The sequence below is a fragment of the Scophthalmus maximus genome, chromosome 1 (assembly GCF_022379125.1).
Source record: "Scophthalmus maximus strain ysfricsl-2021 chromosome 1, ASM2237912v1, whole genome shotgun sequence".
In the NCBI taxonomy this organism is placed as follows: Eukaryota; Metazoa; Chordata; class Actinopteri; order Pleuronectiformes; family Scophthalmidae; genus Scophthalmus; species Scophthalmus maximus.
The window spans coordinates 29,364,468-29,379,785 of record NC_061515.1 but is presented as its reverse complement, the minus strand read 5'-3'; the positions used below and the strand labels follow the sequence as shown (position 1 = coordinate 29,379,785).

At 46.7% G+C, this 15,318-nt stretch overlaps 2 protein-coding genes across 3 annotated transcripts; both read right to left on the bottom strand.

Annotated features, from left to right (window-relative positions):
• Nucleotides 1-2: 2 nt before the first annotated feature.
• On the bottom strand, nucleotides 3-4,905 carry trim25l (tripartite motif containing 25, like). 2 transcript variants are annotated; one of them, XM_035631353.2, is made up of 17 exons: nucleotides 4,181-4,905; nucleotides 3,569-3,664; nucleotides 3,251-3,484; nucleotides 2,996-3,155; nucleotides 2,877-2,909; nucleotides 2,749-2,787; nucleotides 2,600-2,644; nucleotides 2,462-2,515; nucleotides 2,332-2,373; nucleotides 2,183-2,236; nucleotides 1,968-2,034; nucleotides 1,750-1,901; nucleotides 1,495-1,617; nucleotides 1,291-1,326; nucleotides 1,113-1,181; nucleotides 932-997; nucleotides 3-731 (listed from the first exon to the last, which is right to left on the bottom strand). In XM_035631353.2, exons 1-17 carry the CDS (start codon nucleotides 4,817-4,819, stop codon nucleotides 157-159), a joined length of 2,484 nt encoding a protein of 827 aa, XP_035487246.2. In that variant the 5' UTR covers nucleotides 4,820-4,905; the 3' UTR covers nucleotides 3-156. The 2 variants fall into 2 exon arrangements, with proteins under 2 accessions (XP_035487246.2, XP_035487238.2); XM_035631345.2 differs by having other exon boundaries at nucleotides 1,750-2,034.
• Nucleotides 4,906-8,040: 3,135 nt separating this feature from the next.
• LOC118309583 (carboxypeptidase O) lies at nucleotides 8,041-11,176 on the bottom strand. Its single transcript, XM_035631898.2, has 9 exons — nucleotides 11,037-11,176; nucleotides 10,194-10,233; nucleotides 10,008-10,109; nucleotides 9,808-9,912; nucleotides 9,589-9,705; nucleotides 9,216-9,309; nucleotides 8,923-9,125; nucleotides 8,644-8,728; nucleotides 8,041-8,535 (listed from the first exon to the last, which is right to left on the bottom strand). The coding sequence occupies exons 1-9, from the start codon at nucleotides 11,102-11,104 to the stop codon at nucleotides 8,273-8,275; spliced, it is 1,077 nt and encodes a 358-aa protein (XP_035487791.1). The 5' UTR covers nucleotides 11,105-11,176; the 3' UTR covers nucleotides 8,041-8,272.
• Between the last annotated feature and the right edge of the window lie 4,142 nt (nucleotides 11,177-15,318).

Sequence of the window (15,318 nt, the reverse complement as noted above, 5' to 3'; positions counted from 1 at the left end):
GCCACTGACTCGACAACTGATTTAATATTATTATCATCATCTCAATCTCAAATCTTCACCTGAAAATCAGTATTTTGATGAGAGATGCAGATTTTTATTTCATGACTTGAATCAAACATCTTTCTGTCGTTGTGTCACAGTGACGAGTCTTTGTCCTCACATGGGACAGATCTTAACGCTGTCGCTGCTCGAGGTGAACTGGCCCAGGGCGAAGTCCAGCCCCACCCCCACTCCGCTGCCCACGCCGAAGGTGGCGTAGAGTGGCTGGGTGAAGTTGGTGCGGAAGGTGTGCAGGTGCGTCATGCTCTCCGCCACGCTGTAAAAGGCCAGCATGCCCATGGACAGGTCCAGGTAGACGGCCAGACGGGGCGAGTAGGTGACCGGTATGTCCTTCTTCTCGTTGTCGTGCATCGCCGAGCAGCAGGTGTCCGACAGCTCCAGGGTCCAGGACTGGGCGTTGTACCCGAGCCCGGATCTGGCGTCCGAGCCCTTCCTGTTCAGTGAGCCGTAGGCCACGCCTACTGAGGAGCCCCGGCCCCGCCACTCCACCTCCCAGTAGCAGCGCTGGTCGTACAGCGGCCTCTGGCACATCACCTGGGTCCAACCGTCAAAGCGCTGCGGAGCGTCCGGGTAGGGCTGCGCCGCCACCTGCAGGACAGCTTTGGTGTTGCCCTCGGAGAGGGCGAGTCGTCGGTGGGCCGTGTTGGGGTCAAGGGTCAAGGTCACAGAGTCTGGGAAAATACAGAGGGTTTAATAAATAATTATTCACAAATTTAACAGTTTTAGAATCAAGTATATTCACCGAGTTAATGCTTGACTAGTTTTTCGCAGGTCAGGAATGAACTTTCATACTTAATGCTTTAAATACTCAGCACTGTAAATATGTGTAGTATGTAAAAATGTAATGTTGTAGTTGAACACCGGGACTCACACTGTAAGAACTCCTCTCTGGTCCTCGGCTCTGGGGCCTGGATGCTGTCGATGCTGATTTCTCTCACTGGAAAAATCAAACGGTCTCAGTTCAGGAACACAAATCTATTTTTACAATGTTTTTTCCAGGTGTCTTCTCTCAGAATTGGAGACACCACGACGATGAAGGTACGTGAACTCACGCGCAGGGAAAGCCGGAGCATGAATCATGGCGTCAGGGGTGGGCGTGTCCAAAAAGAGACCAGGGTTTACTGTCCAATGAGACAACGGTTTAGACATAAATACATCTTTAACTAATATGAGTGAATGTGCCAATCAGATATTAATTTTACATTAATTCTACAAAGGCTGCAGTCTTACTTTCTGTCGGTGTTTCGGGCAGAGCTCCCATCCCCCCTGTCGACAGGAAACAGTCACACAATTTAATGTTAAATGAAGTTCTTTCCAGAACATTTTATTAATTATTATTATTTAAGAGTGGGGCTGAGTCAACCAGCCAGTCTTGCAGACACTACTGGTTCTGATGCTGTGACTAAAGGGATGGGCGTTTTAGTCAGGCCTTACATGGGTTCCCTCCTGCAGTTGCTGTGTTGTTGCCGGGCATAGCCAGGGTAACCGGAGTAGCCTGGTTGGTTCCCCGGCGATGGGAGCGGAAGAGGCTGCTGATGGACGCCATCCGACTGAATCCTGACCCAGCAAGTGGGGAGAAGACACAACAGAGAGATGGTTCACACAGACACATGCTTCTTGTTAGAGCTGCACTTTGTAGGTTTTGCCAGACGGTGGTGGCAAAAACAATTGTCTGGAGATTAGTTTTACCTCCAGTTGCTGAGGCAGGAGCTGGAGTCGGAGCTGGAGTCGGGGTGGCCGGGACCGGAGCAGGAGCAGCCTGGTTCCGACTGGACCTGCTCCAGAGGGACTGGGACTCTCTGCGGCTGGGAGTCGGACTGGGTCCCTGGTTCTGACTGGTCCTGCTTGTGATGGACTGGGACTCTCTGCGGCTGGGAGTCGGACTGGGTCCCTGGTTCTGACTGGTCCTGCTTGTGATGGACTGGGACTCTCTGCGGCTGGGAGCTGGACTGACTCTGGAGTTGGTCTCCCTCACTGTTTAGATGTTAGATGAAGGTCGGGTTATGATCTGGGGTTCATTTCTTTAAGATGTATGAAAGAGATCCTGCAGTAGAAGTTCACAGCCACAATCAGTAAATAACAGGAAGTCTTTGTTTTTAAATCAGAGCTGGTGTGACCTCACCGGTCTCCCTCTCCTCTCTCCTCTGTCTGGGCGAGTTATTTTCGTTTCTTCTGTCTGCAACAAGGAAGAAGCATATTTTTAAGAACCTGGTTGGTTCACTTGTTTATTTCAGGAGGTTTCTGTCTTTGCACGTGCACAGTCCATCTCACCTCGTGGAGATTCTCTGCTCCTCACATCCTGACTTTTGAATCCTAAATGATCAAAACAAAAAAATGTCATGTTTAACAAGAGTATATTGAAATACCTCTGATGATGTGGTATTGTAATGAATGTCAGTACCAAGTCCTCTTCTGTCTGTACTTCGCGCCGCTACCGACACATTGGGTGAGGAAGCTGGAAGACAGTATTATTATATTTTACATATTAATATCACAGATGACAAAGTGAAGAAGAAGAATAGGAAAAAGCGGAGTGTACCTGGCGAACGGCTGTTTGTGTTGCGGGAACCCAAACCAGAAAACACTACAGACAATCAGAAATGAGTTTTTTGAATAACGAGATTATGGAAAATGATCATATTCATATATATATATATATTCATATTTATTGGAAAATACAAAACTCACATTTTAATAACCCTGCTTTTGCCCCCGTGCTCTGGTTCGCTGTAAAAGGTCAGAGGAGGTCACTGTTAAGAAAGACTACAACTTTTTTAATGCTCACGTTGATAAAATAAAAAATGTCTGGAACTTACCGTCACCCAAAGTGAACAGTGTTGTGTCGTTGACTGGAAGAGAACAGACAATCGGATTAAAATAATTAAAAAAACTCAGGGAAAGAAAGTACGTGAACTAAATACGAAGTGGGACGGACCTTGCTTGGTGATCTTGCCCAGCTCCTGGTTGCACAGGTCCTCCACTCGCTCCCTGAGGTCCAGGATTGCGTCTCGCACAGGCTCGAAGGAAGCGTCCTGGTTGGCTACCACAGTGGGCAGGTCCCCCGACTCCAGGGGACTGCACATGGACTCGTACGTCTAGACGGAAAACATGGAGGATAGATCGACGGTGGTCAGGGGAGACATAACTACCTGTCGTTTGAGTTAAACATGTTCCTCGCAGTCCTCTCTACCTTCAGGTAGTGAATGTGGTCTTCACAGCGAGCCAGCTCCTTCATCTGCGTGTCCCTCCTCCTCAGCTCCTTGATCTCCGTGTCCAGACTGTCGATGACCCCCTGGGCCTGGCCCATCTTCTCCAGGCCGGCCTGGTCCAGCAGCTCGTCCAGGAGCTCCTGCAGACGCTCCACGGAGCGCAGCAGCTCCGCCAGCGCCTGCTCGGCGTCATCGTGCAGCCGGTCTGAGGAACGCTGCGGTGCAGACAGGCGAAGGTGATTCCAGTCCCGACTCAGTCAACTCAAATACACACACTGTCAAATTGTCTGCTGACCAACCTTCATCCCCTCCATCATCTTCCTCATGTCCTTGAGCTCCTGCTCTCTGTCTTTCAGCCTCTGCTGGTTCTCGGCCTGCATGTCGGACAGCGCTTTCTACACAGGGATACACAAAACAACGCACAGCGTGTGAGAGGGTGGAGCGTTATGAACGGACAGGAATGTGGTTAGGAATGTCCTCAGCGCACAAAAGGAGAGAGGACGACACCTTGAACAGAATCCCATCAAACAGAACGATGGGTTGTGTCTGTAGCCGGAAGAGTCGACGCTCTGCGTGTCTTTCCACTGAAGGTGGTCAATGAAGATGAATGATAAAGTGTTCCTCGTGTTATGAAGGTGTAATTAGTCAACATGAACCCGAGGAAGCCTCAAGCACTTCAGGTGTACGTTAGCCATGGAGCTAGCTCTGTCTGCGGTTTGTGTTTGTGTTCTGTATCAACAACAGAAACATCAGTAACATAAATTACCGAAAAGGATTTAATCATCACACAAGCCAAACACTTGAATTTGAATTGGATCTTGTAAGAAGACACCCTGGTTTCTGGCTAAGCGACGTTCATCACCATCTTCTCCTCTGGGGCCCGGGGCCCCTGTGACCTCACACTCTCCTACCTGTTTCTCCAAGCGCTCGGCCTTGGTGGACACACACTCGTGGCCCTTGTGCAGGTTGCTGGTGCACAGCCAGCAGATGAACATCTGGCACTGGCGGCAGAAGAACTCCTGCAGGTACTTGTGCTGGGTGCAGATCTTCTCGGCCAGGTTGCCCGTGGGCGCGATGAGCTCGTGCTTCTTCAGGCCCTTCTGCGTCTGGTGGGGCTTCAGGTGGCTCTCGCAGTACGAGCTCATACACGTCAGGCAGCTCTTGACCGCCGCTCGCGGCTCTCCCTTGCACATGTCGCACGGCACTGCTGTGGAGGACAGCTTCCCTTTGGATTTGGACGAGGAGGAGGAGGAGGAGGAGACCCTGCGGGCGCTGCGCATGGAGTCACGCACATCCGATGGACGGGCCCCCTTGCGCAGCTGCTCCACGGCTTCTGCCAGCATGGTGTTCCTGGACAGGGTGGGCTTGGGGCAGAAGGTCTGGCGGCACTGGGGGCAGCTGTAGTTCCCCTTGGGGTCGTCCTTGCTCCAGTAGTCCTTGATGCAGGCCATGCAGTAGCTGTGCCCACAAGGGATGGTGACCGGGTCGTTGGGGAGATCCAGGCACACCGGGCAGTTGAACTGCTCCTCTGTCCACAGTTTAGCACTCATGGTGACGACGTCGTCGAGCGAGACGGAAGGGAAGGAACTGAGAGAGAGCGAAGATCCAGAGGCATTCAGAGGTCTGTTCAGCCTGGACTCACAGGAGGAAACTGACGTGTCTCAGGCGAGAGCAGGGAGAGGTGAGCTGGGCGGGGCCAGGGCCGCCAGGCAGGTCGAGCGGGGAAAACGGGTGGAGGTGGTAATAACCGCTGAATGCCAGAAGATTAAAGGTGTGAAGAGGCCGATTCTTTTATCACTTCACCAAACCAGTCACAGAAGACATATTCAGATAATTTGGTTTAGATTGTGTCCAGCCCGAGCGTCTGGCGTCCTAAAAATTATTTTTATTTTTATTTTACTTAAAAACTAATCCATCAAAACAATCATGAATTAAAAAGGCAAGATTAAAATATCCTAAATATATATATATAAATATAAAATGTAAATGATTCTTCCACCACAGAAGTTATATCATGTAACATCAGTCTTATTACATCATATTGTACAAAAATACGTATTTCACGTGCACATTCATGAAAAACAAGCGTTCAAGACGTGTGTGTGTGTGTGTGTGTGTGTGTGTGTGTGTGTGTGTGTGTTTGATGTGCTTTGATGTGTCATCAATCCATTAGCCGAGCAGGTTCAAGAGATCACCAGACAACATCGAGACATCGACAGGTCACAGGCAACATTGACACACAAGACTTTTGACATAAGTCTTTAAAGTTGATCAGGTCACAGATTTGTTCGTGCGATCCACCTCACAATGTCACAGAAGATTATTTGGGTCATTGTCCTTTTTGCATTTCGCGATTAAAAGTTTTGGATTTTGAGCCTAAGAAAATGTGGAGGATGAAGTCGACTCCTCTGGTCCATCGAGTCCAGTCGGAGGAGCGACTGACTCCTCTGTGAGCGGCTCCATCTCCACCAGGCGTCTGTGGTTTCTTCTTCTGAACAGACACAATCTCTCCAAAGAGCTACACTTCATCACTACACTGTGATCTGTCTGGAGCAACTGGACTTGGTAGAAGATTCCTGAAGACCTCTCATCCAAGTGAGATGGCGTCAGTAGATGCAGTCAGCGAGGAGGACGTCGCCGACGACTCGGTCAGCCTCTCGTCACACGACTCGGACCTCTCGTCTTCTGAGGGCCCGGATCCCTCACGTGACCCGGGTCCTCGGAGCCCGGTGCACATCTCCAGCTCTGCAAACCAGTTGCGACAGAAGGAGCGGATCTTCATCGGCGTGTTTCTGTCCAAGCTGCTGGAGCACATCGCCGAGGCCACAAAGACGTCGCTGTACGCCAGCGACTATGACGGGATGTTGGCGCGTGTGAGGGAGAAGACTGTGGGCAAATTGGGATTGTTGGCTTTCGTCCTCCCGGAGACTGTCGGACGGATCCACGTGCGCGTCTACAGGGAGCTTCGTCGGGAGTTTGGCTCTGCGGAGTGGCTGCAGGCCGTCATGGTCTCCGATGCCTCCGTGTTCGAGGAGGCTGTTGTTGGGGCTCTGAAGGCTCAGCTGCTGGAGCCCAAGAAAGAGAAGGGCATCTTTCTGAAGAAAGTGAGAAAGCTTCTCTGTAGAAGGTCGGACAAGGTTCCTCACAAGTGTAAATCTGCGCTGTGTCTGGAGTGTCGACCTCTCCACGAGATGCTGCCCGAGGCGAGGCGGCCCCGAAAGAGGCGCCCTGCTGTCATCAGGCTGTTCTGTCGCGTGGGCAGGTTCCTGAGGAGGTGCTTCAGGTGAACGATGCAGTCCAAAGAACACTTCTCCTCCTCCGAGGACTGAGGACTGAGGGCCGCACACTGACTCTGTGGGGCCTCACAGGGAGAAGGATGAGGGTTCGGAAGTGGACCGTGAATTGGACAAAAAGAATTGGATAATAAATCTGAGACATGATGACAACATCTGCCTGTTATGATTTTCTGTCAGTACAGGAGTCAAGTGTATTTTCAGGTTGAAGGTCAAAGTAGTTTCATTTAATCTGCAGTAAACGCAATCAACCACTAGATGGTGACAAATAACCGTCACTGATTCCTCAGCTTAGGCTCAAAGTACAAATCTCCTCCTGCAGCAGTTGACGAGGATGAGAACCAACCCCACAAATAACATTTCAAATGAGGCAGTGTATCATGTAAAGACTGAGAGTCCATATCGTCCCATTTATCACATGTTCTTAACCCAGACGAATCCAAAACTGAAAAGAAAATAAAACAGGGCGAATGGCAAAGTTTAGAAATCAATTTTTGTATATACATTTATATAATTTACAATATATGTCAGGCTCATACAGATACCAAACCACAGTTCCTGTACACATTCCACAGATCAATCACCATATGAAGTTACTTTCTTGTGATCCCTTGTGTTTGTTTTTTTCATCTTGAGTTTGGTGTTTCCTGTTTTGTTTTGGCATTCACTTCCTGTTCTCTCCGTGTCACTTTACGTTTCCCTGTGATTGTGCGCACCTGTTCCTCATTGGTCTCACCTGTGTTCAATTGGCTCCGCCCTCTTGTGGATATAGTCTCTGTGCTTCTCTTGCTTCTGGTTGCTTCGTCTGTTGAGTTGCGGTTTTCTTTCTGGTCTGTAAGTCTGTTTTTTCCTGCCAACCGACAATAAAGTAAAAAAGGTATTTTTTATTTCTCATCCTGACCTGTTGATAACACTGTTAGCATCACCACCGTAGCCGTGTCACGTGTGATCCTGAAGGCCGAGGAGATGAGGAGCTGTTGTCTGGACATGTGTCTCAGTGTACAGAACCCATGAGCTGCCCTGAAATGTTGAAAAGATATAAGGAAGATGTGGATGTGATGATTTTCCAGTGGATGTGACACTGTGACTCTGTCATTGACAGAGGGACGTGAAAGGAGTGTGCTGGAGGAAGCTGGAGTCAGGAAGCAGAGCCAGAGAACCTGGAGACGGGGAAGAACGAAGGATGTGGACACGCTGGGATGAGTTTCCTCCAGAGCAACAGCTCTTCTCTGCCACTGGCTGGTCTGAGACGACGAGGCGTCCAGACGTTCAGGACCTCACAACACTCAAACTCAGGTAGTTTCCCAAAGAATCGACACAGCCTTCTATACCGAAAGGCCCCGCTACTGTAATGTCTGCTAATATTAACTGTTGTTACAAATATACTAGAAGAGTAAAATATTTTCTGTTCAAGTAGTTGAAGAAATTCAGGCTGTCAGAAAAATAATGCCACAAATAAGACACAAACACACACGAGCAAAAGTAGAATATAATTTATTCTTTATGAATGAGTTGCTTTGAATTGACAGGTTGTGGACACGCATTGCTGCACATCATGATGTTTAGTGATGAAAGCAAAAATCTGGGAATCATTTTAATGGGTCAAATATTGGCTGGTGTATGAGATTTCTGGAAGATCAGATATAAACATGTCGCCCTTATATGGCAGCACAGTTTTGCTCAGTTCACCTCCTGCTGTGTTTTTTTTCCTCACATCAGGTTGGCGCCGGTGACGCTCGCTGCCAACAGCATTGTCCACAGGGCCGCAGTGGCGGCGGTGGCACCATTAAAAGTCTTTTCGTGGGCGTAGGTGATGATGTGCAGGGCTCCTGTGAAGGCCTCCTCGCACGTGGGCTGGATCTGATCCTCCGGGAGCTGGAAGCCGAACGTCCCGTTGTCCCTGAGCTCGAAGGTGTAGGCGAAGGGGATCCCCTGCTGACGAGCCCAGTCCCTTGACGAGCCGGAGTTGGGGTCTGTGGAAAGATTTTTATTTCTATTTTTGTTGTATAATTTTCACTCATTTGTCGGTTAAACAAAAAATCTGTTAAGATAAGCAAAAAAAAAGAAATGTGTATACGTACACAATATCGCCGGTGAGGTTCCGACCTTGTAGTTCTTCCCGTGGACCCCTCTGATGGCGTCTGCTGCAGCCAAACCCACCTCCATCTAGGGAACCAGACGTTAGCAGAAGAAGCCAATTAGCAGAAATGCTCGAAGCCTGTATTCTCTGGAATCACCAGCAGGGGGCAACGCCACTGGTTGTTTCTAATGAAGTCTAGGACACAATGACTCTACTTCTATACTTTCTCCTCAAACTGAACGGTCAACTAGTCCAATCGAGACTTGTTAGATGTAAGTACCAGCTCGTCGTAGTTGTCGGCGGTGAAGTTGGGGTGTCCGTAGGGAACCAGGAGCAGCTGCCCGTAGGAGTGGATGGTGAGGAAACACAGGAAGTCGTCCTTCCGGCTTCCCACAAAGTCAGTGACGGCCTGGGCCTCGGGCTCCGACACCGGTTTGCTCCCACAGTAGATTTCGGAGCAGCAGTCGTACGACACTCCGATCGCTGCGGGAGAAACAGGATAATCAGAACACAAACACAGTATGTGTGATTTGTTATAGACTACAACAGGCCGTACAGGTGATATTTACTCACTGCCCCAGTTGGCGTCAAAGTTGCGGTTGAGATCGGTGCCGTAACAGTCGCAGCTGGAAGTTCCCGGTGATCTGTTCTTCCTCCACAGTCGCGTCTGGATGGGTCGAAATGTTCACTACGTCACACACAGTGCAAACCTGAAGTAAAGTTCAAATATTTGATTCCCGCTCATTTTATTTATGGAAATTAGACGAGATAGGTTTTGTACTTGGGGCATTTGTGAGCACCAGAAATGAATTGAGTCAATAATTGCTTGTCGTACCTCGTTTTAACTCAACAATCCTCTCATCGTGTCCTGTTCATCTGCGGCTTGTGAGCTCAAGCACAGAGGAGGAATTTCGATAACGATCCACAAAGAATTGCGAGCACTGACCGTGTTGTCCTTCCAGGAGAAGATGTAGCCGTCCACGTTGAGCACCGGCGTGACGTAGAAGTCCATGTTCTTCATCATCTCTTCCATCTTCGGGTCCGTCTTGTATGTCTGCAGAATCTGGGGTTAATTGAAGGGGAGCGAAGAAAAAGGTCAGGCAGGTTTCTATTGCTCTGCTCGACCTCTCATCGACCCTGGAAATCAATTTGTAAATCACATTACCTGTCGCACAAAGTACTGGCAGAAGGCCGGGGCGATCCACTCCCTGGCGTGTATACCACAGTCCATCCAGATGACTTTCTTTTTCTCCCCAGTGCTCAGACCAATCTGAGAGACAATTCCATATATATATATATATATATATTTCACAACAGACTCCATCTGGGGTTTAGTTCTGCCCTTAATTTAAAGAAATGTATCACCTTGAGCAAACTGATCTTCCTATTCTCGTAGGTGTGCCCATAGTCCACGATGGTCACGACGTCGGGGTGATCCTGTGCCGTCTGCGTCATCCAGTTTGAGATCTGTGGAGCAGATTGACACTTTACACCCGTGTTTATCCGTCAAACGTCGAATCACGTGCAAACAGTTATCAGAACCTCGCTCACCTCTGGCATGGGATGGTATTTGTAGTAGTCATAGTTCACTCTGTTGCACGCAAACACAGACACACACACACACACACACGGCAGATACGTAAGACACGTGAGCCTCAGTGAAAAAAAATGTAAGCACTTTAAAAGTGAAATCGCAGTGTTTCATAGTCTAATATTACAGAATGAGACGTGCAGCCTGGAAGCAGCCCTAGTACCAAACAGTATTATTCATTATTGATTAATTTGTCAATTATTTTCTACATAAATCATTAGCTATTTTGTTGTAAAATGTCAGAAAATCCTTGTTTCTATCAACGGCACAATTAAGAAGCTGAAACCAGAGCAGTTTGGACAAAATTACATCAATGAGTACATTAATCATAAAGGATTAATAAATTAGCCGCTTATTAATGTTCTGTCACTCAATTAATTTGTTTATCATCTATCGACTACTAATCTTTTACTGGTTATACTGTATTGTAGTGTGTAATATATATATTCAAATATATAAGGGTATAATGCATAGAATGCACATATTTTACATACTACTTATTTTTTATTTATTTATAGTTCTTATAATTTTAAGCCCTGTATATATTTTTATTTTTTGTCGGAGCAACTGTAGCGAAACCCAATGTACCCCGAGGATCAATGTAGTATTTCTGATTCTGATTAATTCAGCTTTAAACAGTAATAATACAATAGTTTAACATGCTCTGTACATTTACTTAATTTAAATCTGATAAAACTTAACCCCTGTTGGAGTATTTTCTTCTTTTAGTTTTGCTGCTTCTTCCCGAGCTCTGCCCTCACTGTTTGGTTTCGGATTCTGAGAAATCCAAAGCCGACACTCACTTCTCTACCGTCGCTGCTCCGACTGCTGAGAGCAGCAGCACCAGGCTCAGCGCCGCAGAGTCCACCATCGTCACTGTGGGGAAGATGGGCTCCTTGTTTGTATCGGCTGACTTCCCCGACCCCCCGACGAGCCTTTATAGAAAACCTCCATCAGATAAAGACACACCTTTGCCTCATCTCTCACACACACACACACACACACACACACACACACACACACACACACACACACACACACACACACACACACACAACCGTGGCTTTAGTTAATGTTTAATGTGGAGCCTTGATGCCTGCAGAATGGAAAATATCTAGTGATAATTTTGTTGTCATTAATTGTCTTAAATTACTCTCATTTGCTCGTCGTCATGAGGGTCATGAGATTGACCAACTGATAAAATCATAGCAGTAAAAATGTAAACAGGTGATATTACTATATTGATGTGCTTCGTAAGCTTTTTGACTATTGTAACTAATCTATCTCCTCTGTTCCATTATGACTTTATATGTTTACTAACTAACTTTAACTTTACTTTGCGTCCACTCCAAGCTCACTCTTTAGATCTTTAGGTTAAACTTATCAATTGGTGGTGGATCAATTAAGAAATAATATTTATTTTCTGCCATGTAATCAATCCACTTGTGAGACATCGTATTGTGTAGCTGTTCTGTCCTAAATCACTGAGATCTTGGAAATCAGTGCTCCGTTTGTTTCCCTCAGTCACTCTGGGCAACATGTCATGGGAAGATTAGATAATGTGCGTAAAGTCGAAGACATGGAAGGAAACACTGATGAGGCGAGACTAACGAGAAGAGGAGCAAAGGTCGACACGATGCTGTGTCATAAATACAGGAGTTGGAGTTAGTTTAAGTTTTAAAAAAAGGATTATGAGTTGGACAATATATGATCTGATTTGGAAAACATTTTCATCTTTAAATCACCTGATTTTTCCACTTTGGCCGTGAACTTTAAATATATCTATAGCGGCGAAACAGCTGCACATTGTGATTCAAAGATATAAAAAAAAGTATCAATGTAATTAGTATATTACTGGAATCCTGTTATCGCTTCCTATGAGCAGCTAAATTTATCCCGTGGCACAACGAGCGGTCATATCGGATTATTATCTGGGCAGCAAGCGGCGCGTCCTGTCCAATCCCTGCTCTATCAATCATCAGTCGGCACATCAACGACAATATGCTCTGTAGAATTTAGTCTTTATAACATACCAGAGGCATTACTCTTCAATTATGAGTGAGGCAGAAATGCAGCATGTGCGCTCAGGTGGACTGAAGGACATTACAGTCCCGATCTAATCAACTTTTTCATCTTTTTAGAAAATAACATGCCATAATCGTGTCTCTCTAGTGACCTGCTGCACAGTTCTCACTGTGCTCGTTACGATCCCGCTCTCGGTTTGTTCTGGATCTTTATTGCATCGTTGTGATGCCCAGGGAACAAATTCTTGTTAGAATACAGTCTGCAGTCCGTACGTCAACAAGATTGTTCCGAAGCAACAATGAGCAACAGTTGTGTAGTTTATGTGGCTGTGAAATGACGTTTGAATCTTCTGCATTACTGTAAATAATACGACTTCACACATGACAGAATGATTACTATATCCACCACAGTCTTCTTTTTTTTCACCCCAAGAAATCAATAATTACATGTTGATATATCTTTTACATGTAATCGCCTAAAATATGCTCCAGTTAAATTGTAATGATGCAAAACATGTAGCATTGCACGTCTGCAGCAGACTCTTCTAATTTTTTATTAATTTTCTCCATATGCTGAAATAACCGTAACTGTGGTACACAAGTTGCGTTGATTCCGTCACATGTACACATAGTCACACTCTAGCATGATTTAGTTTAGCATGTGACTTGTTGTGCAACTAAGAAGAATTCAGCGAGACGGAATATGAAAAAACAACAGCCAGAAGATAGAAAGAAAAATAAAGATATTGCTCTTGATGGAAGCAGGGAATGACTTTAACTCAGAGCTGGTGGTTTGCAGAGTTCCTATAACCTCCACCAGCAGAGGTCAGTACAATACTGAGATCAGACCAAACCTGCAGCATGTGCGAATCAAAGTGTTTGTGAACACAGGAGTTTAATATCGTCAACTAACATGTCACCTCACCACCTTCTGCTGTGACCTTGTTAATCCATTGATCCTTTTAGGACTTTCTGAGCTCTCTCTGTGTCTGTCTGGCTGCTGCGTGGTTCATAATGTGCCCGTAACAAACGCCTGCACCTTAACTTCCCTTCAGCGAGTGTTTGCTCCGGATTTCTTTTGCTGACGTGTCCATTGTGTCTATTCAGGAGCTGCTCATGAGATACGGAGACGAGACCTGTCGCAGCTTCAGCCCTGTGTGCACAACACTGCAGTGTGTGTGTGTGTGCGTGTGTGCGTGTGTGCGTGCGTCTCAGATAATCACAACGCTCATCATGGGCAGTTCCTTCCCAGTGATGAATGTAAGCCCTAATGTTTTTGGATGAGGGAGGGAGGCAGGCCGCTCGCTTGCACTGAGACACAAGCTTCAATCATTTCAAAAACTCTGTGTGTGTGTGTGTGTGTGTGTGTGTGTGTGTGTGTGTGTGTGTGTGTGTGTGTGTGTGTGTGTGTGTGTGTGTGTGTGTGTGTGTGTGTGTGTGTGTGTGTGTGTGTGTGTGTGTGTGTGTGTGTGTGTGTGTGTCTTAGACATCACTGTCTAACCAGACTGGTTGGATCATTAACTTTGGGGGAACATGATTATGATATGATGTTCTTTTTTGATCACAAATGGGGAAATTGCATTGTTTTAGTATGAGTAAAATAAATTTGCTTCCTTGCCATATTATAGGAAATAATGGGATTAACCCTGTCTTAATGCTTAACTAAACAAAGGGAATAATTTAGCATGATGAGGAGATTATCCTTCGGTGATGAAAGAAGCCTGTCAAGTAGCTATCAAACATTCTCACGGCACACATCTCTAAGTACACACACACACACACACACCCACGGACATGGACTACTGTTGATTTTCCTTTTATCAAAACATAATTTCATTATTAAGTGTAACGTTAATGTTTACACTTGACATGAGGAGACACTTTTGCTGCCAGCGCCCCAGTAAAATTCCCAGTAGAATAAAGCAGGATCAATTTCCAGGAGATTCTCTGTCGAGAACTGCTGTGAGCCCGTCAGTTTGGACTGAGCCGTTCTGGCTCACTCTTGAATTCTTCCGAGACACATAAGAAGCTTTAGTGTTTTTCTCCACACCAGGAATTCCAGTTGTTCAACGCCAAGAAAACTTCTCCACTGGAGCAGGGTGCTCTGACACCCCGGAGCCATCGGAGCGTGAATAATCCCCCCGTTTCATTGACATGTGCCTGACACGTGTGACGACCTTGATACTGTGGAAATAAATGCGGGTCAGCTGCCAAACTCCGACTGGGGGTTTTAGACCAGGCAGCAGAAGGGAGAGGCTGTTGTTATCTTAAAGAATGTGGAAGAAACACCGGCCAAGCAAACTGGAGCACAACACACACACACACACACACACACACACACACACACACACACCCACACACACACACACACACACTACTACCTCCCACTCATGAGAAGAATATAAAAGCAACAGAAGTTCTTGTGAAGACCACTGACAGCAACCGAATAACAAATGACAGACACGCAGAGCGATGCCCCCCTTCCTGCCCTGCGGCCTCCAGACGTGACGTCGTGGTGTCAGTGTCATCTCGAGCTGTGATACACGGACTGAAACCCCGAGGCATCCCGATGTCTGCTCCCCACAAACAAAGCCATTACGCTGCACATCAGGAGATCCCAGAACCCCTCGCCTTGGTGCCGCGGGGTCAGACAAATAGCCAAGGGGATAATGTAAGAGTTGCTCCGCAGGCACTCAAGCAAATCATTTGAAAAATACTACATACTAAACTCTATTCCTGTGCCGAAAGCTAATGTGCGCCACATGCCCCATCTGTAAATCACCAGACAATTTGTGACGCCGGTACTGAACTTTGCTGATCTGTGTCTCTGTCCTAGACCTGCAGGACCCGAGGTCGTTCACCGGAGCGGAGACGAATCGACAGCGGTCGTTCCTTCAGAGGAAAGACATTGTTGTGTTATCGATCGTTCTTATCCTAAAGTTCTCCGGACCATAAAACGAGCTCCACCTCGAGCAGCGACAACTGTACAAATGCTGCTCTCACACGTTATTGTCATGTATATATAATATATATATTACAGGCCATTTTACTGCAGAACAAC

What these genes read in the sequence shown, in the direction of transcription:
- trim25l (XM_035631345.2), bottom strand. Translation starts at nt 4,819, where the DNA reads ATGAGTGCTAAACTGTGGACAGAGGAGCAGTTCAACTGCCCGGTGTGC. An exon ending in GGGCAAGATCACCAAGCAAG is followed by an intron (nt 2,910 to 2,995) that starts GTCCGTCCCACT and finishes GTTCTCTTCCAG; the next exon opens with TCAACGACACAACACTGTTC. An exon ending in CACAAACAGCCGTTCGCCAG is followed by an intron (nt 2,516 to 2,599) that starts GTACACTCCGCT and finishes ACTGTCTTCCAG; the next exon opens with CTTCCTCACCCAATGTGTCG.
- LOC118309583 (XM_035631898.2), bottom strand. Translation starts at nt 11,104, where the DNA reads ATGGTGGACTCTGCGGCGCTGAGCCTGGTGCTGCTGCTCTCAGCAGTC. An exon ending in TCTCCTGGAAGGACAACACG is followed by an intron (nt 9,310 to 9,588) that starts GTCAGTGCTCGC and finishes CGACCCATCCAG; the next exon opens with ACGCGACTGTGGAGGAAGAA. An exon ending in AACCTCACCGGCGATATTGT is followed by an intron (nt 8,536 to 8,643) that starts GTACGTATACAC and finishes ATCTTTCCACAG; the next exon opens with ACCCCAACTCCGGCTCGTCA.